This window comes from Thunnus thynnus, chromosome 6, assembly GCF_963924715.1.
Source record: "Thunnus thynnus chromosome 6, fThuThy2.1, whole genome shotgun sequence".
NCBI classification, from domain to species: Eukaryota; Metazoa; Chordata; class Actinopteri; order Scombriformes; family Scombridae; genus Thunnus; species Thunnus thynnus.
Window position 1 is genome coordinate 8,161,702 of NC_089522.1, and position 26,342 is coordinate 8,188,043.

The following is a 26,342-nucleotide window of genomic DNA, read 5'->3' on the forward strand; positions in this document are numbered from 1 at the left end:
GAGCGTACTACAGTTATTAAAATGTTTGTTTAAATCATATTAGTGTTTAGAGCACCAAAACAGGTCTGTGCAGAACCATTTGATTATTAAAAACCTTTTTTTAAAGGTCACATTCAATGTGATTAAACAAATATGTGAGTTAGCAAAACTGTTGTGGATGTTTACATGTCTAGCAGACATTTAATTAAAATGTGACCACATTTAGATTCCATGTCATCCCATTCATGATATTAACTCAACCTTCAAAGATGGGCAGCAATATAATCCAAGAGGGAGATTTATTGGTTGAGGATGCAAGAATAACAATTATGAAAAAGTTCTTGAACCCCGGAAAATCTTACTGACAGGTGTGCAGGATCAAAAACTCACATGTACTCACTTTATTAACAACGTGCTACAGTTCTCACGCCTTTCACAGTTGAGGATGCAACATAAAATAATAGGTCCTCTATCTCGTCAATGAGAAGTACAACATTGTTCCTCTTTACTGACCAAAGTTCAGTATTTTCAAATCAAGGTGTGTGTTTTCACCAGCATCCTGCATAATTATTTCAAGTATTCAGCTGCCTGCTTATCTGCCTATAAAAAGCATGACTGGAATACGAGCTTTGTCATTCTGAAATTCTGCTAACAATTAGTTGAATTTACTGATAACAACAAGCTGGATTAATCACAGCTGTACTGCTGTGTTTCACATGATAATCACATAAAACCAGGATGTGTAAAAAAAAAAAAAAAATCAAAAAGGCAAAAAATACAAACTTTAATTTCTTTAAATACACAAATCAAACTGTAAATAAGGTCAACATTCAGCAAAGTCAAGAGGGAGCCCAGAATATACATGCAGTATGTCCATGCAGTGGAATTCAAGTCGGTTTTCATTGTGTGAAGTTGGTTGTATTGTGTGTGTATGTTGAATCTGATGGTGCAATGATATCCTGCTTTACTGGAAAAAAAACTAATGCAGCAGATACAAGCACGGTATGTTCGTCCCTGATTAACCTATGAACTAGTTTGCATTGATAGGAACAATTGAGCAGAAGCACAAACGTACATAATGTCCCATGGACCTTCACACCTCTCTATCTGAACACAGCATTGTCCTTCTGCTGCAGCTTAACAGCCAGAGCAGCGAACAGATCACATTTATGTGCGGGATTATGTGTTCAAAAATTTCTCAACGTTCTAGTCAGAGCACTAAAGCCTGAAAATAAGGAGTCTTAGTAATAAACATGATTTAGATCTGTTCAACTAAACAAACTAATATACTGATAAGATGAAGTACACAAACATGGACAACTGGGAAATATATTGCTCAAAAATGCACATAAATATGCATGTACAGAGCCCAGAATATATAAATTATTGCTTGCTTTGCCCTGAAGCAATTCAAAACAATATTTTTCACTCAATACAGCCTGACACAACTGAGAAATCCCTTTTACCAAATCCAGTCCACTTATCAAATTGAGGGTTATAAAGTTTTGGCCTCCATTTCAATTCCCCTTCTGCATCTCAGACAGACTGCTACACTGGTTTTCAACCTAAATCCTAAAGGAGGTATGTTTAAATTCGAAAAATTTCAGATATCAAGACATCTCAACAGCTTGTCCTTATGGAACAACCCAACATACAGTACATCAAATGCATCATCAAAAGAAGACATCTTTTTGAACTTCATGAGTCTTATATTTCCTCAGCTCACCTCTGAAGGTTTGGAAATTCAAGAGAAGTGTCTGCAAACTCAGATAGCCAAAAACTCTTTCAGTCATCTTATTCATTCATAAGTATTATATAGCAGTATAAGATATCCTCATTCAATGGCAATGACCAAACTTTGAGCAATATAGACAATAACTTCTACAATGGACGACTAGCAACAGATACAGCCAAATAATAGCTACTTTCTGTGCAGGTGGGAAAGATCAGTCTGAACAATTAACAAGCCCAAAGCCAGTCTGTATATATCAACTGTTGTTGCCTTTATACAGTATAATCACTAACGTGACGTTTAGAAATGTTTCTTTATAGTCGGTATGTGTAGAAAGAGAGAGAAAGAGTATGACTTTGGTGTTACCCCCACAGTATTATCAAAAACGATAAGTGAGCGTTGGATCTGGAAGGTCAGACACATGATGAATGAGCTTTAAGTAATAACTATTCTTCATCAATTTTCACTACGATTGTCTCATTTTTCTACAAATGAACTTTTCCACTAACCAACTAAAGATAACAGTTAAAGGTAGAGTCGGTCATTCTGGAGAAAGATTGTTGATATTTGAACAGCCAAACAAGTAACAGCAGAAATTTATTGAACCAAAATAGTTTACATGTCAGCCGCGCAGGAAGAAATCTGTGTTTGTATTTATTGATTCATTGATACCGATAATATGTTTGAAACACATATACAGTGAGATATTTGTGTGATTTCAACAGCTGCCTGCTCAGATGACGCTTCACTAAACACGACAGAAACAGACTCGGAGAGTAAAAAGTACGGGGGTCTCTGTGAGACTGTCTGGGATTCAGTGTGGATTGATACCTTTAATAATATGGAAGTGTATCTGTACCGTGACAAGAAGTTTCAGCTGACTTCCCAACAGAGTAGAAGTAGCCTTTGTGCAGTTGTTGTGTATTGTTTATGTTACACACCATATACCTGCTGTATTCGTACGGATCAGGAAAGCAGAAACACTGACACAAACATTTGCATGCTACATAGCTATGGTTGTTGTGGCTTTGTCCCTGCTGATATGCACATCTGTAATGCCACTATCAGCTGAGGGTGTTAAAGGATGGGTTCACAGTGTTTCAAGTCTGTTTTAAAACGACAGTCAGGAGCCCAAATGAACATTGAAATAGGTTTTTCCTGCCATAATCATTCCTCCTGTTCATACTGGCCATTAGAGGATCCTTAGGCACTTATAATGTAAGTGATGGGGGATAAAATCCAGTCCTCCTTCTGTGTAAAAATGTATTTAAAAGTTTTCTGAAGCTAATATGAAGCTCCAGCCGTCCAAATGTAAAATCAAGTAGATATCTTTCAACATTACAGTCTTTTTAGTGCCAAAGTTCCTCTTCTTGTTATTATACTTCCACTACAGCTCAACAGGGAAACTCTGTCCGAGGAAACACAAAGAGGGAATTTGATGCTAAACAGACTGTAAATGTGGCAGATATCCACTTGATATGACTAACTCAGACTGCTGAAGCCTCATATAAGATTCACATCAACTTGTAAATGCATTTTTGCACAAAATGACTCTGTGGACACACTGTAGATTTTGGTCTCCATCACTTACATTAAAAGCACATTTGAAGGGGATCTTTTAAGCCAGTATGAACAGGAGGAATGATTACAGCGAGGAAAAACCTCTTCCAGTGTTCATATGGGCACCTGAGTGATGTTTTAAGACAGACTTGAAAAATTGTGTAAACTGGGTCATAATGTGGAACATCAGAGCTCAGAATGCAACGTTCATACTGAACACAGGAAATAAGAAACTGTTGACACATGTTGGTATAGAAGATGCCAACTGGATGTAGTTGAAATATTTTGCTTCTACAAATAAACTTGACATCCAAATAATGGTGGTAAAATCGTCTATTAATCAACTGTGTAAATCTATAAATAGCCTGGCTGCAGTGGAAACATCTTAGTTAACCCAGGCTAGCATTATATAATACAGAGGATGGGAGAAAATCCATTTGCTCTCTGTGGTAATTTGCCCTGCAAAATTCTCTCTTAAGATTGCCCTTAAAATTCCTCCTCGGGGTCTTTAGAGTTTATAAAGAGCATGAAAAATGATGGAAAAACTTGACCAGGCTGCTCTCCTTATGGAGTTGGACTTGGATGTAAATTATGGACAAACTTTTTCTGCTTCAAACTTTCTCTTTTTCCCCTCTTTGAGTTTCATGAAACTCTGAATTGATTACATTTTCAAAACCTTCAAAAGCTCTCATTAGTGTCTCAGACTTCAGCCTTCAGACGCTTTTGAGCTGCGGCTCTGTGCGACCCCTCCTTCTTCTATTCACCTCCTGGGCCAGAGAAGAAGAGAGGTGGTGGAGATAAGAGGAGCAGAGGCAGGGAGAGGAAGATAAGACACAGAGAGAGAGAGACAACAGACTCCCTCAGCGTCCATTACAATGCGAACATTCACAGTGACTGTCCCCCTCATAATGGCCTTGGCAAGATGAAACCTGGCTAATGACTGGCTAATTAGCCTCTCCTCCGCTCTGATAAGACACTATATGCGTGTGTGTGTGTGTGAGTGTGTGTGTGTGTGTGTGTGTGAAGGGAAACGCTAGGTAGCATAATATGCTAGCCAAGAATAACTTCTGTAGATGCAGGATAATTAAGTAATTATCTTCAGTGTATTCCAATATTTTCTACATTTTACAGACTTTATCTGGCACAGTGCAATTAAAAAGCCAACCAGTGTCAAAAAAATCTTTCTGCAAACACTACATACCTAATATCTTTGTTTTCCTTTTTTCACTAATACAGGTGTAAAAAAATAAAAAATAAATTGGCTAAAGACCAAAATTATACTTTCTGTGTCCATGAGGGTCCACGTGACGTAAATTTTATTATCAGAGGGTATACCCATAGGCTCTGTGTTGCGTCTGCACCAGTCCGCACGATCACAACGCTGCCTTCCTGTAGACAGTGATCTACTGTGCATGTGTGGAACATGTCCTCCAAGCAGACCCCAGAAGGTAAACAGAACAACTACCCATCCGCGGTGTCCGCAGCTGTCTGTGTACGCGTCCTCTCTGGAGTATAAATGAAGCTAAAGAGGTAGCGCACACCAAAACGTAAATATAATAATATAGTATAATCAGCCCTGAAAAGGCGGAGCCATTGCTGACGTAGAGTCGACTGTTTGGGAGTTTTCTACATCATGAAATTTATATGAATGGTAGAACGATAACACCGTGAACCTGTCCGCTGTGGAGCAGAGCTGCGGTCACACAGGTTCAGTAACAGCTCTGGTTACACCGCGATTTAACGTTTTAAAACAAGATTTTACCAGATGATAACTGCAGGAACAGACAGCCGGAGAGTTAAAGAGCTGCAGGATGAAATGCGAAATGACTTCTGGCTCGTTTAAATGTCGCTGTACTGTTTGTCATCCTCTCATTATTATTATTATATGTCACTGAGCAACTCCTGCCCTCCTGCCTCACACAGCCACACTCCCCCTCCCTCCCCTCTCCTCTACTCTCCTCAGCCCTTCCCCTCATCCCATGATATTTTTTTCCTAGGATGGCGAAGTCATGACCCACCCTTCTCTGCCTCTGATTGGCTGACCCTGATATTCTTACCCTAACTCTAACCAATCTCACTCCTCATGCCTAAACCTAACCAACCCAACCAACAAAGGCAACAAGTACTAGCCAATCAGAGGCAGAGTAGGGAGGGTCATGACTTCACCATCCTGGGAAAAAAACTTCCCTCCCCACTTCTAAGCCCCTTTCCCACTTTTTAGCATTTTTCAAAATGACGCAGTGGTGGAGTTAGGCTCAGACCTAGAGGTGCAGTTACACTTTAATACATACACAGAAAGAAGAAAGAAAAACACTATAATGTTTCTGTTGTGTAAGTTTTGTTACGGACAAACATTCATTTATGACTCTTTTTCTCTAAGATTACCTGATGTTTTCAAATACTTAGCCTAACACTTTGTTTAGTACAGGACCGCCACAACAACGTTTGTAAAAAGTCCCTTGTGGACGTCTTTAATATCATAATGTTATACAGTATGTATTTAGCTTATAATCTAATTTTTAGTATAACAAATGTACAAATCACTTGCTAGTGGTAAAAAAGAGACATGTGACTTCAAGTAGACAAGTGATAAAATATAATGGTAAATGCTAAAACACAGTTTAACAGAAGCAGAAGTAGAAAAGAATCATAAAGTCATAAACTGACACAGTACACAACAATATCCATCTAAAGTTGGCTAACATAATCATAACAGACAGACCAAGTAAGGCTATATCGGCCAAACCTCTGAGGGTATCAAACTGAAGTCAACTAAACAAGTTCTACTTTTCATTCCTAAAATGAAGATTGTGTTATTTCTTCTTTCAAAAGTTGAATAGTATCAGTTTAATATCAACTCTGCTTCCTTCCTCCTTCCTCCTATTTGAAAGTGACCTACCTTCTCTGGCAGGTGGTGAAGCAGTGTACACTGACCACTTGACCTCGGTGTGTGTGTGTGTGTGTGTGTGTGTGTGTGTGTGTGTGTGTGTTTAAGTCTGTCGAGACCACAAACTCTGGCTACAATTCACCCTACCAACCTTCCTGTGGTGTGTGTGATTTACGACACTCTGCACCACACATACACACAAACCACAGGCAGTGAAGGTCAAAGCTTTAACAGGTCCCTCACTCTTAACATTATTTCAAAGCTACTGCCTGTCTAACTACCCTGTTTCCTTTTCCTCTTTCTGTCTCTGTTTCTGTCACTATCTCTCTCCCATAAACACACACGTACACAAAAGCCTCTCCCCTGCTTCTGCCGCCATGCCAGCTACAGCTACAGTCACAAAATGTGCTTGGGCTTTCTCCCAGGCGCTTGGCCAAGTGATGTATCCCTTAAAAGCTTCCGTTACCAAGTAAGAGCCACTCTTGAAACTCTCTCTTCTTCTATCTCTGTTTGTTTCCTGCTCTCTGTTATCACCATAGCACGTAAGCGCTGAGTTCTACTTACCAGAAATTTCACATACTCTGCAACACCCCAGGGTGCTCTATTAAAGGGATTAACAGAAATAGGTTTAAGGGCACGAATGACAGGTTTTAAAGGGCATCACACTCTGCTGTGCTGCCCAAATTAGGATTTTTGGGCCAATTCGTGTCAGAATGTTACCAAATCATACATTCCACATCTGTTATCTAACATGTTCCTAGAAACACTCAAACAAAACAACTTCTGTTTAAATGCCATCTATTCACAATGACAAAATGTTGCATCACTTGCTGACCCATTGGTAAGAATTTTGGAGGCTTTAAGGCCCACTCCTTAGTGGTGAACTTCCCTTCAGTCAAACCAGCATAGTCATTCCCCATTCTCAGACCAAAAACCCACTAAATCCATAGTCACAGAAGAGTATTGAAGCTTCTGTTTGTGTGTAACTTTTGGTCGTCCGGGCAGTTAGCATTATACAGTTGGACTGGCTTTAAATAATTGTGGATTGGAACACTAGCAAAGTGCCTAAAATGTAAATGTCACAATGATTATTTTCCATTTGGCAGAGTAAACTGCACAGAGAGAACTAACAGCCTCTCTAATAGGGGTGCAACGGATCACAAAACTCACGGTTTGGATCATATCACAGATTTAAGTCACGGATCGGATCATTTTTTGGATCAGCAAAAAAAAAAAGGGGGGGGGGGAGCAACGACAAATAAGGAACTTTTGCCCATGGTCTTAAATGAAAACATGAAAACAACATTCAAGATGTCCAATGTTTAAATGTTAAATGTTAAATAAAATCTTAATATATATAAAATATTCAATGCTCAATTGTTAAATTAAATTGCATTATGAGGCCTGATACCTTCCTCTTTTACACATGGTAGTGAATGAAACAACAGCCTGTGTCCACATCATCAAAACTTATAATTTACAAACATGAACACACGTCTTGTCCTGCAGTTTAGCTTGTTGAACGAGCCACCAAACAAATATTCACCGAGGGAAAGTGCACCGCTAACATCGGTTAGCAGCTACGTAGCTAATTAGCTGCTCAGCTGCAGCACATTAAAGAGCATGTAAACATACCTGCAGATGTCACTGCGAACCCGTTAAATGCTGGTTTGGTCGTTGCTCTTCAAAATCCCTGTTAGGGATTTGTTGCCCCTGACTTTTACTTACGGCAGTTTGTTTACGTTGTCTTAAATGACACATTAAATTTTGCAATTAATCTGTGTTTCCCATGCATGCCGAACCATGGGGGGCGATCCATACAGACCACGGATCAACTACGATCCGTTGCACCACTACTCTCTAATCACCCCTCTGGCCTCCCAGCACAACAGCACCAAGGCTTTGTTTGTTCTCAGGGCTGAACTTTGAACCAGTGAGAATAGTGGGGCAAAAAAAGTCTGATGGTGATCAACAAAAGCAATACGTAGAGGAGACAAGGAGAGTAGAGGTGAGGATTTACCTGACAGAGAGGGTGAAATCCCCTGGATTGCTCTTGCTGGGCCGGGCCAGGAAACTGCCGTGGACACCCCGGGTCAACAGGAGCTGCTCTGCCTCGATTCCGGTGATGTTGGGGTGGAACCACCTGGAAGACAGGGGACAAAAGAGCAGCTTGTTTAACACCCAATTTCACCACATGTAAGAAGAATGTCTGCTGTGTCCCATCACCCAGCAACTTCCCTTCTCATGGAGACAAAACAGGCCCCAACGCAATAGTTCAAAACATTATATCATTTATTTTATTTGATGTCATTTTAGAGTCAGACATAATCTTGCATTTAAGGTTTTATAAGTAAGAATCAAAAATTCCTTCCCATTAGTGACACCAGTGGCCATTAAGTGAGCTGTAATCAGCTTCCCGTTGCTCAAGCTCACTTGCAGAATGAGCAGCAGCACTAGACTATTGCAGGTGATGTCTTTTTCCTCGCTTACACTTCTCATAATTACATAAAAGATCTCTAACGTTGTACTTTGAACCTTCTTTCAGCAACTGACCCGCAAACCGCTAACTTTTTTTTACCAATCGTCTTTACTAAACACGAGCTGTAGCCAGGGAAAACCCGGCTGCGGTTCAGTTGTGAAATGTGTGCTTATCACTACTTTTGAACCACCAACAGAAAAAAACAAAAGGGGTAAGTTATGTTCTGCTATTGCTCTTGAGTTTGTTTTCTGCTCCTTTGTTGAGGAAATAATGTTGTTTTAGCTGTGTGTGCTCGGGAGTGGGCGACTTGTCATTCCGGGGGTGTTTTGTTGTGAAATGTGTAGTGGTTGACGGAGGCAGCTAGCTGTCTCATTAATCAGAGAGCTAATATCTGCAGGGTGTTTCTAGTCAGATAGCACCATTTTTGTCGTGGTAGCTGCCGGTCGTTTGCTGACATTAGCGGGAGAAAGCCAAGGCACTCAGGAGCGTGCAAAAATGTCACATACGTTGGATTTTTGCGAAAAATCCGGCCCGAGTCCTTCACATGGAAATCAGTCCGCAAGCTGTTACAGACAACCGAGAAGGTCGGGGAAGGTCCCATTTTTTAAGTTCCATTACAACCTGTAAATTGCTTCATAATTCTTATGTAAAGAACCTTTAAGAATTTCACAAATTGTCACATCAGTGTAGCCGTCTAGCTGACTATGAAGGCCTGCAGCGCCTGAGCTTTAACCATTAGGTCTACTGTCAGACTGATATTTCTGTACAGGAGTGTTTTGACATATTAAATACAGCATGTATGAAATATTTCTCCTTTTCAGTGCATACGGAAACTAATTGATAACAACAGGTACTACCACATAAAATATTATACAGAATCTGTATATGGATAGTGAGACACACACACACACACACATATATATATACACACATATATATATATATATTCTTTTTTCTTCTTTTGTTTGGCACTCCAGCTCATTGCATTTGAAATGACACAATCACTGAGGTTATAGTGCAAACTTTCAGCTTTAACTTTAGGATGATCACATCTATATTGGGCAAAGTACAGGATCCTGAGCCCTCTTTATAAATCTTGTACTCATTTGCAAGAACAGACATTGAACTGGGCTGATTGGGCCAGTGTTCATGAGCCTCAAGCTGTTGGATTTTGTAAGACTGCTGGATAAACACTCTCCTGCTGAGAAACTCCATCCCCAAAGAATGACTCACCCTAAGCACCCTAATTAGCTACTCCAGTGACTTTTAAAGGAGGGAGCTGTTTTTTTAAGATGGAGTGTATAAAGTACGGAATAACAACGTCGATGATTAAGAGACATCTTAGCTTCAATGTCTTATGATCAGCTCAGAACCCTGATTTTATTCACTCACAAACTGAGAAGGAAAAATTGCAGGTTTGAGGTAATTCAGGCAATTGATTCTGATACTGTGTGCTTATGGCAGGTTTAATAAAAACCTTTGCTTGTGCACAAGTCCGTGTGACTTTTAGTTGACTGATGGTCATAAAAGAGCATGTACATGGTATTAGAAATGTATCTTCTGGCAGTGGTTGAACATTTCTGTGATGCACTGACTGTAAGGAACATAGTTAATATGAGGTCTGTTAATGGATCCACTCACCAAATTAATAGAGCTACCTCTTATTTAAGACAGGAACTGATTGTAGATCAGCAGTATCAGTAGTCTGTGCTTAAGAACATTATATCTTATCTTTTTCTTTTGAACTGCAATAGTGTTAATCTTTATCTTTTAGGCTTTTCAAATGTAATATCCAATCATATCATGGTGTATTACAAGTCATCATTTTTTATGCTTTATATCTCACATATCTTACCTCACATCAAACACACGCTTGTTTTAATTAGCTGAGAGTAAGTAAAATTATATCAGTAAACAAACTGAGTGCTCCTTTCTAATACTGATCAGACGATATGTCTAAAGATGTCAGCATAAAAACAGACAACTTGCAGCAGCTCAAATTGGAGGTAATTGTACGTCATGCTGAAAGTTATCTCTGACCACATCTTTTTAAGAGGCCAACAGTTGGCGAGTGCTCTTACTCAAAGATGGTTTAATATCTTTATTCTACTTCTTTTTATGAATTTTATTAAAAGGCCCCATACATTTATTCCCTGATGAATCAGCCTAATAACAATGAATATGTACAAACTGTATGTCTTGTTTGTCCAGTGCTGTTTTGAAAGGGAGGAACACTCAGGTTTACAGTACTGAAAAGCCAAAGCTAATGATTACACATCACTTCCTCTGTCGCAAAACACTGCAGGCAAATATTTATCTCATCTACTTCTCAGGTATGTTGACTGATTTTCTGGGTTGTGCGCTCTTACCGGACTGTTTGACACTGCCACTTATCCCAGCAACACCATATTTATCATTCACAAACAGTCAGAGACATAAATCAAGTACATCTACACAGTGGCACAGTGGTGAGTTGAGTCAAATCTGTGTTCGATGAGTAAAGGACTGTATTGAATCTCCAAGAAGCAGTGAGTAGATACAGCAGTGAATGGCTGTATGTCAGCTGTGTGGATTTAGAGCTCATGTTTAAGCAGGGATCATTGGGTTAAACCTCCCTAACTACTGTGTGCCATTGCTGGCTAATCCAACGCACCATTAGCCATCCAGGGCACCATTTGTGTGTCAAGGCAGGAGGGTTTGACAAAACTGACAGGAAAATGCACACAGACAGTATACAGTAGGTTGTGGGTCTATCAGTTCTGACACAAACAATATGTAATGGTTCAGGGACATGTGGTGGCACATTTTGTTTGTGTATTGGGGGCAGAAAACTCTTTGACAAACAGGTTGCAGGAAATGTATTTTGTATTTCATATGTCATGTACCCTCTTTGACAACAATGTACCAAAGCCACTTTTGTATGCTTTCCCTTTACTGTAGGTATTACACTGGGATTTGATAACTGTAATGCATTTAAACATTTAAAGAAATCTAAAAATATATTTTTAGAGACAGAGATTTTAATGCATTACTGTATATCTGAGGAGTAATCGGAAAACCATTTAGAGCTGCAGTGACTAGTTGAAAAAAACCTACACAAACTGGTAACGCAAATACGTCAATTTGAACAGGTAATGCAAAATCCTAGCATCTATCCATGACATGGTGTCGAATAAGATTAAGTAAAATGAATACCTTTGGGTTTTTGGACTGTTTGTCCATTTAAAACATCACTTGGGGTCCATGGAAACCCTAATTATTATTCTATAGATTAAACAATTAAAGTGAATCTTCAAAATATTACATAAACAGTCCAACAAGTGGCAGAGATACAAGGAAATTTGACAACTGAATGCACAAGATATAGTACAGTCCCACAGAATCAGACTGTAGTTGTGGTGGTAGCGGTAGGATTCTTGAATGAATGGGATATTGTTGTTATGATTTCAGTATCTAATTATTAGAAATGCTGCAGTAAAAGAAGAAAAAAGGAACTTTTATTGTTTTAAACAACCTTCGTGGCCATTTGAGTACAGAGTTTAGAAGGTGAATCCACATGCACCATGTCTCTTGTTTTTACAGTGCATAGTTGGCACTTAACAAAGTGCTGTAGACGCACAATCTGTCTTAAAGTGTTTACGTTTTTAAGTGGAGATAACACAACCACACCTGTCAAGTGTAGATGGCATGAGGTGACTGTAGGGTAAAAGCTCAGAGGAGGCTGTCTGTGTGCAGTTGGGGGAGAACGAGTCAGTGCAGGTGCATCCGCGTCTGTTAAGGAGTCTATCAGCGTGGTGCACCGCTCCAGAAGTAGGAAATCAACTTGTGGCGGGCAAAGTTTTATTGTGGCGGGCCACCACAAATAAATGAATGCGAGAAACCCTGCAGTATCAGTCAAAAGTTTGGACACGCCCATTCACATGAATGAGAAAGTGTGTCAAAACCTTTGACTGGAAGTGTACTGTAGAGCATTGAAAACGTTTTACGCTGCTACAAGACAAGAACATTTCAAATATACCCAGACAACAGTGGATAAATCCTGAGAGTAACGCTGCATTTTAAAGAAAACTCTCTGGATCTACACAAGCTGGTAAGAATTGGTGCTACTTGGAAATGATGATGCTGAACATGTGTTGACAAATCTGGCTCCATCAGATCATCTTACACTTTTGTATCATCAATGGTGTTCAATGAATTATACAAGTTAGCTGAATTTACTGAATTCACTTTAGTTAAAATCTCTCTCCAAGATGACTTACTTACTGCTTCTAAGTTGTTGTTTTTTTTCCATGAAAGACTTTTGTCATTTTTCAACAACATACTGTGACAAAGCAAACACCTTATAGATATAAATATAGGGATATATATGAGTAAAAAAAATCACTATTATTGTGCAGAAGTGGATTTTTTACTAGATACATGAGTTAAAACACTACTGTACAATATGAATTCATCATATTGTCATTCACAGACATTTAGGTATATTATGAAGAAAATAACTGTTGAAAAATGAGTCACCAGATCATCCAAATACCAAAACAGTCTTAAGTTTCAGCCCTTGATTTTGGAAAGAAGAATGCTATATGTCAATGATTCAACAAGAATGGGAAAACAGACTTCTTGACACCGACACATAGAGAGAATGAGTCATGGAAATCATGCCTCTCACATCCTAAATTGTAGCCTTTCACCACCATCCCCGACACATCACAAAGGCTTATTATTGATTATTATAACCCAGCAGAGAGCAGGCAGCGGGCGGCACAAAAGCGCCTTCATGAAGCTCATGCTGAGAAGATAATATCTGAAAGCTTTAACAGTGGATGAGCATTTAGGCGTTTCTGTTTTTGTACACTGTATGACACAAACCCATGACAGTAAGATAAAAATAAGACTCATGTGTCAGCTCAGCAGATCTTGTGTCACCTCAGAGCTGCTAATACACACCAGAATACTGTCGTGGTCACTTCTGGTTCAAAGGTCTGAATTTCAGATCACGCTATGTGACACAATGTTTTCGATTAATCCTCCTCAATCACTTGTACAACCGCCAGAAACATAAATATAAGCGCTGTGTAACGAGGATATCTAGGACATTCTTATTGTCATCTGTTGATGTTTCTGTTTGTCAGAACGACTGAACAATTCAGATCAAATGAACTGAGAGTGACATTTACTACAGCTAAATGGAAAATGTCTGAAATTTCCTTTTGGAAATTTTAAATGTCAGAAATCTGTGCTATTTCTTCTTCTTTTTGGAGATGAAGCAACTGCATTCAACAGATGAATCAAAGAGAGACTGACGGCTTGTCAGTCACAAAGCAGCCTGACCTGTTCTGACTATAACAGAAAGGAAACAGGAGAAGAGTAAAGGAAGAGACACGTGGAGCGAGAGAATCACACCGACACAGGGCACTACACCTCTCCATTGTGGTCATCAAGGATCCTCTATTGATGGAGGTTAACCCCCGGACTAGTAAACATCCAGTATTCAATAAAATTCCAACATCTGCTTCAGTCCAGTCTGAGTGAATGCGGAGTCACGGCTGTTGAAAGCGAGACTGAGGCGAAGTCTTGGACTGGACCAGAACTCGACAGACAGCCCACACCATACCAGACATCTGACCCAGACTGCACTTGACCCCCTTATCCTCACCAGGGGCGGAAAACCGATCTGCTGCACTTTCTCTCATTCCACGAGCCGAGAAAGCAGATTAATAGAGGAACTTTACAAATAATAAATAACCGATTACAAGGGGATTAGTCATAAATACATGTAAGAGCGGAGGGTGAATGAGACAAGGCCCTCACTGTGACATTAGAAATATGGCTGGAAGTCTGGCGGGGAGGTTTTGGACACGGACCATTTGTAGACAGTAAATGATTCAAAGGGTGTGAGTGAGAGCGTTAAACGTATTATCCATAGCACTCAAATAAATCCATAGGTGATTCTAGATATTATTAGTGTGAGTATTTTTTCACTATGTCTGTCTCTACAAGTAGTAAAAGTACTGTAAAGTATTGTACACCACACACACACCTGTAGCTCATAGCGTCTATGGTGGAGTGTGTTAAAACTAATGCGGTGACAGTATTCTCATTGAAATGCAATCAAATCTGCAGGCTGGAAAATGTGACAAAAATGCGACAATATGAAAATGTGACATTTGCTTAATGTTAATGACTCATTTTGCCATATTGTCGGCTGTGTTTTATTAGTGTTTATATTTCCAGATATCTTGTTAGAACATCTGATTGTCCATAAGATTGTCTGATTAACTTTGTTAACACACTTAATTAACGTGTCCTTTTCCATATACAGAATATCTATCCCGGGTGTTGGTGCAGATAGTATAACAGAACTTCTTTCTGTGCCTCACTTTGAGGAACATGTTTTTCTATAAACCGCTCTTTTCATTTAACAAAAGAAGACAAAGCTCTGAAATGTTAAAGGTTGTCTGAACACAAGCAGCTTTGCTAATACTGACAAGTATGATTAAAATCAGAAACTGTCTGAACAAAGAATGAGGCAGACTAATACTGGACTTTAGAGGCCAATACGATATCAGTATTTGAGAGTTTTAAAAATGTGATAACAATATGTATCTGGTGAATTTACATAACATTAAATAATAAATTGGTCTCGGGTAGTCACTGTTTCTGTTTATTGTTACTTATGACGTATGTGCAGATACCAATATATCTGCAACAAGGTAACATCGCCTGATATATCGGCTCAGTAGATATATCTACAAAGAATACGTAACGAGGAGTATGAATCTAACCAAACATTCAAAGTTAGCTTGCATTCCTTGAAAACTGTCTGGTGCAATTAACATGGCATTATAGTATTGTGTTTCAATAACCAGCTCTCTTTATATGACAGTTTATTGTTGTAAACTCATCTTTTGTTTGACTTTATATTATTTGAAACTGGCCACAACATTTAGGTTATTATACTGAGAAGCCATTGACAAGTGATGAGTGTCAGCTGGTGGACAGATTACTCATGGTATTGTTTTTAATCCTACACAGATTCATACAGAAAAATAATAACAGTGGGGAAAAAATGCCTTATGTCACTAATCCATATCTAATCCTTCGTCACATCGCTGCTGTCACTCGTAAAATCATCAAAACAATGAAGACAAGTTGGAACCAGGAACGTGGAGCGCTGGACTGATGCTTCAAACACACAACAGCAGCAACTACTACACAACTGTTCACCTTGCCAGAGTCACAGACTGCTGAAGGCAGAGAGGAACCTTCTCCTGAGTGTCTTGGCACACAAACACACACACACACACACACTCTTACAACCTTCTTAATAACTAGAGCGCACTTGTAGCCCCTTTGTTACCAAACATCCTGAAACGCCCACTTTCACACCAACACACACTCATAAATGCACAATGGGAAATGCTGTACAGTATGCACACGCTCTTCTGCACAGCCCAATCTCCACATGCTCTCCTACGTTCACCTGTTATCCTTCAGCACTGGATTCTCTGCATTAAATTAAGCAAACGACAGCAGAACTAAAGGCATCACTTAAGGGCAGAGGAGGAGTTTAAAGAAGTGTGGGGTTTGTCCAAAAGGAGAAAATACACTGAAGTTGAATGTGATCGTTTCTGCCCTACCTCACCATTCTGGTCGAAGCCTGCCACAGCCCCTTGCTTCAGCAGCCTCAGAGCTTAGTAATCCAGCACTGGGCACCGTTACACAAGGGAGGGCGGGAGGTAGCGAGGGAGATATAGAGACGAAAAGGGGAAGGGTGGGGGGGTGCCTGTAAAAGTGTTACTGGGTTAGATAGAGTGAGACAGAGACAGTGAGAGAGAAACGACAGAGAAGCTTTGTAAGAGTGTTAAAAAGAGAGAGAGAGTGTGCGGAAGGGACAGCGAGCGAGGGGGCGGGGGCCTCTTAATCTGGGATTTGGACGAGCATGAGCAGGCCTGATACCAGCACCCATCAGTGCTATCAGCCGTCCCCCTGCCTTCCCTCCTTCCCAACCTCAGACTGATGTGACAGGCGCTGGGTGACTGATCCAACCACCTCATGCTCTCCTCCCTCACCCGCACCTTCTCTCTCTCCGGTTGGACCCTAAGAGGTCAGCGGCTGTCTGATGGCTCAGCTCCAAAGCCCACTCTGATCCTGAAGCTAACAGAGCTTTCTCTGGCTGTAACACAGACCAGACCGGGCCAGGCCAGACCAGGGTGCCAGGTCTGCGAGAGCTACAAGGTCCCTGCTATCTTGTCGGAGGCTAAATGCAACAGCTGTGTTGCCTGTGCCTGGAGATTACACCTAATCGTGCGTGGCGTAGTTACACCGGATCATAGTTAGCCCTCGCCAAGCTAAACCCCCCAATCCAGCCAATTCAGCAGTATGCCATTAGGCTATTAATTTTGCAGGGATAGGCTAGGGAGCTTTGTAGACGAGCTGGAAAATAAATGCAGAGAACAAAAGCACGGCAGTATTTGACTGCAGTCTACCTCCTAATGACCTTAAAATGACCTTGAGATTAGCAACTATCTCAAAGAACAGGAACACTTTGATTGTAGCCACTTTTTAAGGTTTTACTATTGTTAATTGTGCTGTGTATTATTTCCTATTCCTATCATATATTCATTCATTATATTTTTGATCACAGCAACTTAATGTTAGTAATTACACACCTATAAATTATATCACAGTTTGTTTCTTAATGTGCCATTTTAGGCAAACTACTGTCTGTTTTCCAGAAACTCTGATTACCATGTTGTCTGTTGAAAAAAAGTTAGTTATTAACCACTAATGCCTGGAGCTACTGTTTGGAAAGTCTTGTTTACTACATGTCAAAGCAACAAACTATGGATATCCTGTGCTATAAGTTGCTTTTGAAAAAATTGTTTGATAACTATGAAAGCTTTTGATCATTTGTCATGTCACCACAAGCATTCTTGTTAATCATTCAGCTTCATAAAAGCAAGTGTTGGGGAGAAAAAAAACTGCATGCACATATGCAGTGAGTGATTGCCTAAGTTAGTCATTTTGCTAATTCTACTAAGCTGGCTGCCTGGGGCCACATAGAGAAATGAAGCATCTATCCAGCAATGGGGTGTGTGTGTGAGTTTTGCACCTCATGTAAATACCCCGGATCATCAGCTGGGCTAAAAATAACTGCAACATTACCAAAATCCACACCCCGGGGCTTGTCTGTGACCAATATAGCCCTAGCTGAGGCTTTCATGCTGCGCTGCGGCTACTAAGTATATCACCTTTTTGTCAGTGGGCCTAGACGGGCGTGCTTTAAATAGCCGTCCAGGGCTATATTGAACTTGAGACATTATGTAAGAGGATAGAGTGGTGGCTGGATGCACACTGGGCCTGTTTCCCCTCAACCAGCCGGAGGCCTATCCCGCAGCTCCCAGCTGCCTCTGTCTCTCCCACAGTACATTCATTTTATTCTCTCCTTCTCTGTCGGCGTCTCATCAGACAATACCAGGCCATTTGAAATCTTGTTCTCTTTGTCTTGTCTCTGTCTCTCTCTTTCGCTGCCCAAGGCCAGATGCAGGGAAATGGGGCGCCTGGTGGTTGTCAAAGGGAATCCTATTCTTGGAAAGCCCTGAGTCACCCCTGCTCCTGCAGTCATGATCTGAGGAGGGGAGGGAGGGAGAGCTAGGGAGAGACTATGGATATTTTTGTGTAGGAAGGGCATGCTGTTCAGTTCGTTTTAAAGTCCAAAATTGACAACGTAATATACAGTACAGAGAAATAATCTCAGTTAAATTAAAAAACTACAAAAAACTTTTGGGACATAAATAGGGGAATTCCACAAAAATATTAATTTTTGGAAATGTGCTTTTGTAATACTGTTGCAAATTTTATTTTATTGTTAAGCTCAAAATTGTATTTTTGTCATGCTTTGGCCTGTCTCAGTGTTCATTATTAGTGAGCTCCAGTGCAACATACAGTAAGGGTACAAAAACTTTAATTTCATTTACTTCCTCTGTAAACAAAACATCTTTGCCATTGATAGTGCATTCTTTTTTATCAGTGGATATTTATTTCACTTGTCCTTTAAACAAGCCTGGCAGTGTAAGATATGTCATTCAAATTAAACTAACCACTCCGCTACAGCTTTTAGAAGTTTTTAGAATATCTCTGAACACGCTGATTGGTTAGCAGAGTCACAAGAAAGAGCAACTTTATCTTCTGGAGACACACAGAGGAGATTTATGTGGCATACAGTAAGAGCAAGACTTCCAAAAAGTGTCAGTACTGATAATCTTTTAATTGACAGTGTGAAAATGAATTCTGTGCCAGTGTGAGTCTGCATGCCTCAGGGTTAAATTTACACTTTCAAATGTGTTTTGAATGGGAACCCTGCAGCCATATGAGAGTTACGTGACGGGACAATCAACTCAGGGCAGCTTACAATAATCGTATTAACACTCACTGGACAAATGAATATGTATTTTACATTGTCCAAAAATATAGGGTAATTGGAAACACATCCTCAGCCCTGGTTGTAAGCCTCATATTTACTGCAGCTGGTTAATATGATACTCTCACATTTGTTAGTTAGTAAATGAGGAGTTCAAGACTCTTTATGTCACTGGTTCCTAATAATCAGATCTGTCTCTACAAGCATTTCTTGGTGAGTGATGACCTAAAGGTTAATTATTAAACGGAGCAACACACACAGAAAGAGAAAGGGCAAATACATTTTGTCGTTCACTTAGACAACACAGTCAGCTTCATCACAAAATAATAAGTTTCACTGCAGATCTCAAGAAGACTTCCTATGAAGAAGCCTCGGAGGCAGGATTGCACAAGTGACATTTGGGGGAAAATGAGCTCCGTAATTAAAAACAAAATGTCTTGTTTGATCTGCCTGTATGAAAAGGAAAGTGCTTGAATCATAACTAAAATCAGACTATGCTACAAAAAGTGTTCACCAGGGAAGTATTTCCCAAAATGTAAAGGTTCTTACTTCTGACTGTCAATAGTTGAGTCTACACAGATTAGTCTCAGGAACTTAACCCGGACCTGTGGCACTGAGAAATGTAGCAGTGCAAGTGCGGTATTTAATATCCAACTGAACAGGATTTACAGAAAACTTAAACACAGACCTATAATATGTTCAGATTTGGGTCTTTAAAATGAACCACTCTGGTTGCTTTTGTGAGATATTCTCTAAGTATTTTTGATAAGCATGTAATTTGGTAGAATACAATCTGATATTGTGCAAGAGAACTATTCATTTTCAATATTTCATTGAATTTGTAAATGTTCAGTTGGGTTATATTATATGGCTCCCTCTGGGAAATAATAAAACATCAAAGCAATGCTTCATACTGGCCTAAAACAAATCTGACTTTTTTACTCCCTCATTTTTATGCGGACACTTAGCAAAGTTTTTTTTTGTAGTCAGAACATCAATTTTCAGCGTCAAGCTTCCAGTTTTTAACCACTGAAGTAGAAGACTTTTGTTGTTTAGTTGACCTGCGAGATCAATCAAAAGCTGCAACATTCTGTGACTAAAACATTCGCCATAACGCCAGTATTGTAAAGGGACACGGATGCACTGAAGAAGCTGGTCTTGTGCTTTCATATCGAGCCCCTGACTTAAGAGGGAAAATGTTCTGGCTTGACCTGTTGTTTTAGCCGTAGTAGCAGTTTGTATTGGGTAAAGTGTACAAAAACAGCTTAAGGCATGTTGGTTTGTGTGGTTTACAAAACTATGTGGTTAATGTTCATAACTGCTTGATATTTTTAGCCATGCAAACAGCGTGCTTCTAGGGATGACAATAATGTTCTGTCTGTCGGGTGGTCCATCGACCATTTTGGTCCAGACTGAAATATCTCTACAACTACTGCATCAAATAGATTGCCAAGGAATTTTGTACAGGCATTTATGGTTCCCAGAGGATGAATCTTAATGACTTTGATGATGATCCCCTGACTTCTCCTCTCGCACTACCAGCAGATTGATATTTGTGGTGTAGAGTTAGATGTCTCGACAACTATTAGATGGATTGCCATGCAATTTGGTGCATTTGGACATGTGAACTGTAGTGATACTCTGACTTTTCATCACTAAATTTTAGTTTGTCCTAAACTTTGCTTTTCTTCACAATGAGAATTACAGCCTCAAAGAGCTAGTGTAGCTGTAGCTGTCAAACTCTTTCTGGCAATATTTTTCATCATTAGGAGTTTTCACAGATTACATTCATAAATTACTTTTCTTGGCTTTTTACTCGTGTTTTACTATGTTTATTTATGTTATTTACTGTTATTTATTTTCAGCTTATTGTGAGAGTCTCTACAGCATTTTGTTGTCATTTATGGTCACGCTACTCTCCTCTGCTCTCTGTGACCTACCACGGCCGGAGCTGAGCCCTCTGTGTGTGTGCTGCACACACAGCGGAGCAGAGGAGAGACAATGAACCAGGTGAGGCACTCGAGTTAACGTCAACTACATTCATTACGTTACTGCCGAGTAAAAAAACAAGTCATTTAATCTGCGCAAAAGATGGACAGACTAATTTACTGAAAATGTGCTATACTGTTATAGGTATCATTATCAGGATATGAAATGACCTATATATATATATATATATATATATATATATATATATATATATAGGATATGAGATTTTGGTCATATTGACAGTCGTACATCTGGTAAAGCATATGTCCTTTCAACCTTTTTAAGCACTTAACCCTGAATGCTAAAAATTCAAAGATCATGAGCATATGGGGCTGACATGCTTTAATGTTTTGTCTCTTATACTCTATCTGCATTGTTGTGTTTCTGAGTAAAATGCAAAACGTGTATCTAGAAAAAAAAACAACAACTAACAGTTGGTTCAGAGCACTCCTGGAAATGTTGGCAGCGCTATCTTATTCCTCCACATGGGCTGTTGTTTTCCTGTCGGCTTATCGAGAAAACTGACTCACTGTTCTCAGCTGGTCAAATGAGTTTCAGTGACAGACGAGGTCTGTTCCATAAACAAAGGGTGGCAGAGGTGGTTTCCAATAGTGGAAAATTTGTAATGCTACACAGAGTCAACTGGCAAAGCAAAAGTGCAACAGCAACGTAAAGTGATTCTGCATCATTACGTCTTTGTCTGGGCCCACAGTGTTATACTGATCTCATTACAATGTTTAAGCATTGTAAAGTTGATGGAACAATCACAGTAAGGGACAGTACTGTATAAATGGCTCCTTCATGACTAAACCGCCAAAAAATATGTGGAAACTCCAGCCTTCCCCAATAGTATGATGAATTAAAATCCTTCCTGAGGTGGAGAGTGAAATTATCATCAACAAGAAAGCAAGTCTGTTACATCACGATGGCACGCATTGTAAGCATTGTTCCCCTGTGGTATTTCAGCTCAGGAAGTACAGAACCAGCCACAGTGAAACAGTCATACATGTCTCGGCCGGCGACAAACCATGGAAACCAGCAGAGATGAAAACAACTTTTAACTTTGTCTCAGTGTTTTCCTCTATTTCTGATCTCAGCCTGCGGGTGGCTTTGGCCCCTGGGGCGAGTGAAAGCCTGGCCCTCCATCAACGCACAAGTGTTTATTGTAAATGTCTGAGAAAAAGGTCACAAATATAGCAATGTGTCATCTTATCGACAGCTCCGCTTAAAAATGCAACTGACTGATAATCTTCCTTGAAAGAGAATTCTAGTGATAAAGTGAGAAGCAGTAGTTTATTTTCATAGATTTTTGCTACTGTATGAAAACATATTACTCAAATCTTTGGTCAAGAGGGCACCACTTCACAGCGTTTGGAAGCAAAAATGAAAGTGAAATGGAAGTTTAAGGTTATTACCCCAAATATCTTCAACTGGATGCTGGTTCAACATGCAATAATTTACCTACTTAACTTGTTGTATTTTCATACGTGTGTCCACAGTTTGAAGTTATTCATCTGTGTATTCGGGTACAAATAAATATGAAGGATCATTAAACTGAAAAGACTTACCAATATCCTTGTAATAGTCTGATGAATAATCAGTCACTGCAACAAGTTTACAAGGATTTGGAATTTACTCTATAGCTTACGCAAAGCTGAGCCACACACAGTACCACCACAATCACAACTGTGCTTAGTATGTAGATGCTTCCTGCAAGGTGTACCAGGAAGCAGCTCAGCAATGCAATGGTCCATGAACATGGAAATTTTGTGCGTTGTAAAAAAGATTGCTAAGGTTGTAAAAAACTGAATTATCCTCTAAAGCACCAGCCAGCGTGGCTGCTTTACTGTTTCCAAAATCCCTTTGATGCCCCAAGGTCTAAGCCATATCCAGCTAGATTCTATTGTGAAAAACTGCTATTTTGCCAAATAACAAGCAAGAATTTAATAGCAAGAATTTAACACTCTTTGTTCTGTCATAAATAAATGCCTTTGTGTTTTGTGAAGTTGAACCCTGTTGCTAAACTCAGTAGACTGGCTTGTTAACCTCAACGTCACTATTTCACCATTGTTACTTTACCTACAGTACCATAGGTATAAGGACACAAGAGTCACATGTCAAACACCACGAGATCTGAAACATCTGCTATATTTTCCACCCATATAGTGTTAGACTAATTGTATCAACTATAAACTGTGGGATTGCAAACAAAGCACTTTCTTGAGTCCACAACAGCCATAATGGTCTCGAGACAAGCCAACTGCTGGAGTCAACATTACATAGGTCACCTTGCACAGAAATCTGCACCAGGACAAACTGTTGTTACACTTGAACAAACTAGTAGTTATATTGAGTGATTTTTATAGCCGTATAGCTGTATTTTACAGCACCATTGTACATTTCAAATTATTACATACATCAGGTAATGTTAGTATACTAAGTGTAAACTGATAAGCACATGGACTGGGCTATGTAGGAGGAAATGTGACATTATAAAGACCAGTAGTGCAAAAGCTAAATAAGCACTACAAAATATATCCATTTTTGTTTGTCCATATAGTTTATTTGTTCAGTACAGTCACCTGTAGCTCTTAATTCTTCTCATCCTTACAACCAGTAGCTGGTTAATATTTCAGGGAGATCTACACATCATTACTAGTCCATAGACGTACACGTGGTTAATAATACATAGGAAGGGGACCAGGTTACTGGTAGGTGAAATATTCACAGTGTTCATGATTAACACAACACTTAGCAAAGTGTCAGTGTGAAGCAGGCCACTGTCCTTGATTTAAAAAGGTACACCTCTTGATTAGAAAAGTAGATTACTATTTTATGAGGCTATACTATTCCAAGAGGGTCTAGGGGTATATTTCTTTGTATTACAATCAATTTGTACTGTTATATTGGTGTTAAATACTAAGAGTGTTTTATGGTTATTATTTTTAAAATTCTATTACTAAATATGTACACACTTGAAGTGTTTTTCTGGTTCTTGACAATATATTTAGGCTGACCTGATACTGATATATCTTGCTATAATATTCATATACAAACTTGAGGTTGTTGTAGAGTTTTACTACAGTGTTCTTTTAAATTGTTTATAGGTTTACTATAATACTTTCTGTGAAAAGGCTTGGATTCACAGGAAGCTTTAAGCCACTTTCCTGTACTGTGCACACAGAAAGACAAAGAGAAAGGACAGAGACATAAAAAGCCCATTGCAGTAGATTATAAAAGTGAGGATAAAAACTAGTGGGATGTATAAAACAAGTGTAAGAGATTATATTCACATTCAATTTAAGGTCTGACTCAGATAAATCACATAGAAATCACAACATGCACACATGCGCACAAATACAAAATCAATGCAATGCATTAAAACAGAGCAACATGATGACGTATATTTGAAAGATAGTGTTATTTCACCGCAGCAGCGAGCGACATTAAAGAAACTGTAACGTTACATTTCTATCAAAGCTTTCAACGTCGCCACTTTTGTAGCAGCAATATAAAAAGTCAGTTACACAACTCTGTGTCAATTCATAAATAACAAAACAAACATGTAGCGTCGTTTCTTTGGATGAAATATAAATTATGAAGTGTCTGTGTTAAAGGGGTCTGTGACGCGAAAAAGTTGAGGCGCCCCTGTTTTCTCGCTGGCAGCCTCAGTACAGACTCGCCTGTAACGTCTCTCGCCGCTCGGACACAGTAAACAGGGAGTCAAATATTCAGGCGGGAGTAATGACAGTTTAAACAACAAAGCCCACTTTACCTGCGAGATGTCATAGCAGTCTCTGAAAAGCTGTCAAGTGTCCTCAAACGTTCCCCTCGTGCCTCTGCTGAGTCGCTGCTGACTGAGTAGAGTGAGATCTGTTGAACCTGCGCGTGCCGAGCTACACACAACGGCTACCGCGTCTTCCGGTGACGACTTTCAAAACAAATGCCTCGGAGAGCTCAGTAGCAGGTAAACTTTTTCCTATTAACCACTCGATTGGAAAAATTCTTATTTGTACTCTATTTATATTTCTTGTGTGTGATACAGTGCTACAATTTATGCACAGGAATATTTAAAGCTTATTTTGTATCAAACGTAATGTATTTAGTCGAGAAACATGTTTGTTTGTGTTGTATTGTAGAAACATAGGCTGCTATGTGCCGCTTTGTCACTCCAAACTACATGTAAAACTTCCGTGGTAATATGTTAGTACAGAGTATCATGTGTCGCGCTATCACATCTAAACAGGATTAGTGTGCCTGCAAATTAGTTGTCAAAGGTGACAACTTTACACTTATTTTGCAAGACCAGATCCTTTTCCTGTCCGGTGCAGACTAACCCGGGCTAACCTGATGCATTTTAGAGAACATTGTTAAACTTGTTGTAAGAGGCTCTGTAACCGTTTAATATCAAGGGCCCTTGGAAAAAACGCATAAATCCTGTTTCTGATTGGCTGAGTCATTTCGAAGCCACCTGCATGGTTATTAGTTATTAGTTATTATTAGTCCAGACTGCAATGTGGAAGAATGAAACGTGCTTAACATAATAATTAACTATGATTAGTTGTAAAAACGAAAGATCTATTGATTTACATTTTGATATTTGTGTGAAAGCAATGACAAAGCAGACTTGTAGAACCAACAATGTGAAACTTCCATTATTATTCATATACATACAAAAGTCTGAGACCACTTTCCTGTTTACTTTTAATTTCAACTCACTTATTTTGTCCATTGACCTCTCTTATTTTCACCAATAAAGCAATAGTAATGAACCTGTGCAGCTATTTGCGTATTGTATTGTGAGAGATACGGCAGGTCCATGAAACTCCTCGTCATGTTATAAAGTCATGATGGGACAGTCTCCCAGCGCTGGAGAATGGTGGTTGTGGTGGTGGATGAGAGGAGTAAGAGAGGCAGAGCAGCATTGACGTCACCAGCCTGTGGTTATCAGTGGAGGTTAATCTACTGGGGGATGGATGGGCTTATGCAATTGTCTGTGAGCCCACAGGCTTCACATCTATGGATTTGCTTTTCCACTGTTTGACCCAGTGTACTGCTGCAGCCTGCGGACAAACACTGAGATGATGGAGAGGGAATTTCTCCTCTCTGTGGAATTTCTGTTCTGTCAAAGTAGATGTTTTTTTTTTTTCTCTGCCAGATGCTATGGGCTTCAGGCTGGATGGATAGGTTTGAACATAGGGCTTGTTGTTCAGGTCTGGTGAGCAGTTAAAATGATCCTGTCGCACAATGGGAGGACATTACTGTCTGATCGATACATAATGGAAATTGATGA

The 26,342-nt window shown here is 39.6% G+C and overlaps 1 protein-coding gene across 3 annotated transcripts in view; it reads right to left on the bottom strand.

Moving 5' to 3' along the window:
- Positions 1-24,940, bottom strand: part of ptpn11b (protein tyrosine phosphatase non-receptor type 11b) — a 42,392-nt gene extending 17,452 nt beyond the window's left edge. For 2 of the 3 annotated variants that reach the window (XM_067591513.1, XM_067591511.1), the window contains exons 1-2: positions 24,825-24,940; positions 8,179-8,301 (exon numbers count right to left, since the gene is read on the bottom strand). In XM_067591513.1, the coding sequence (XP_067447614.1) occupies positions 8,179-8,301; positions 24,825-24,838 (137 nt within the window). In that variant the 5' untranslated portion in view covers positions 24,839-24,940. Of the gene's footprint in view, positions 1-8,178; positions 8,302-16,277; positions 16,400-24,824 lie in introns of those variants that run through there. The other variant, XM_067591512.1, reaches the window with a different exon arrangement.
- Positions 24,941-26,342: the final 1,402 nt, after the last annotated feature.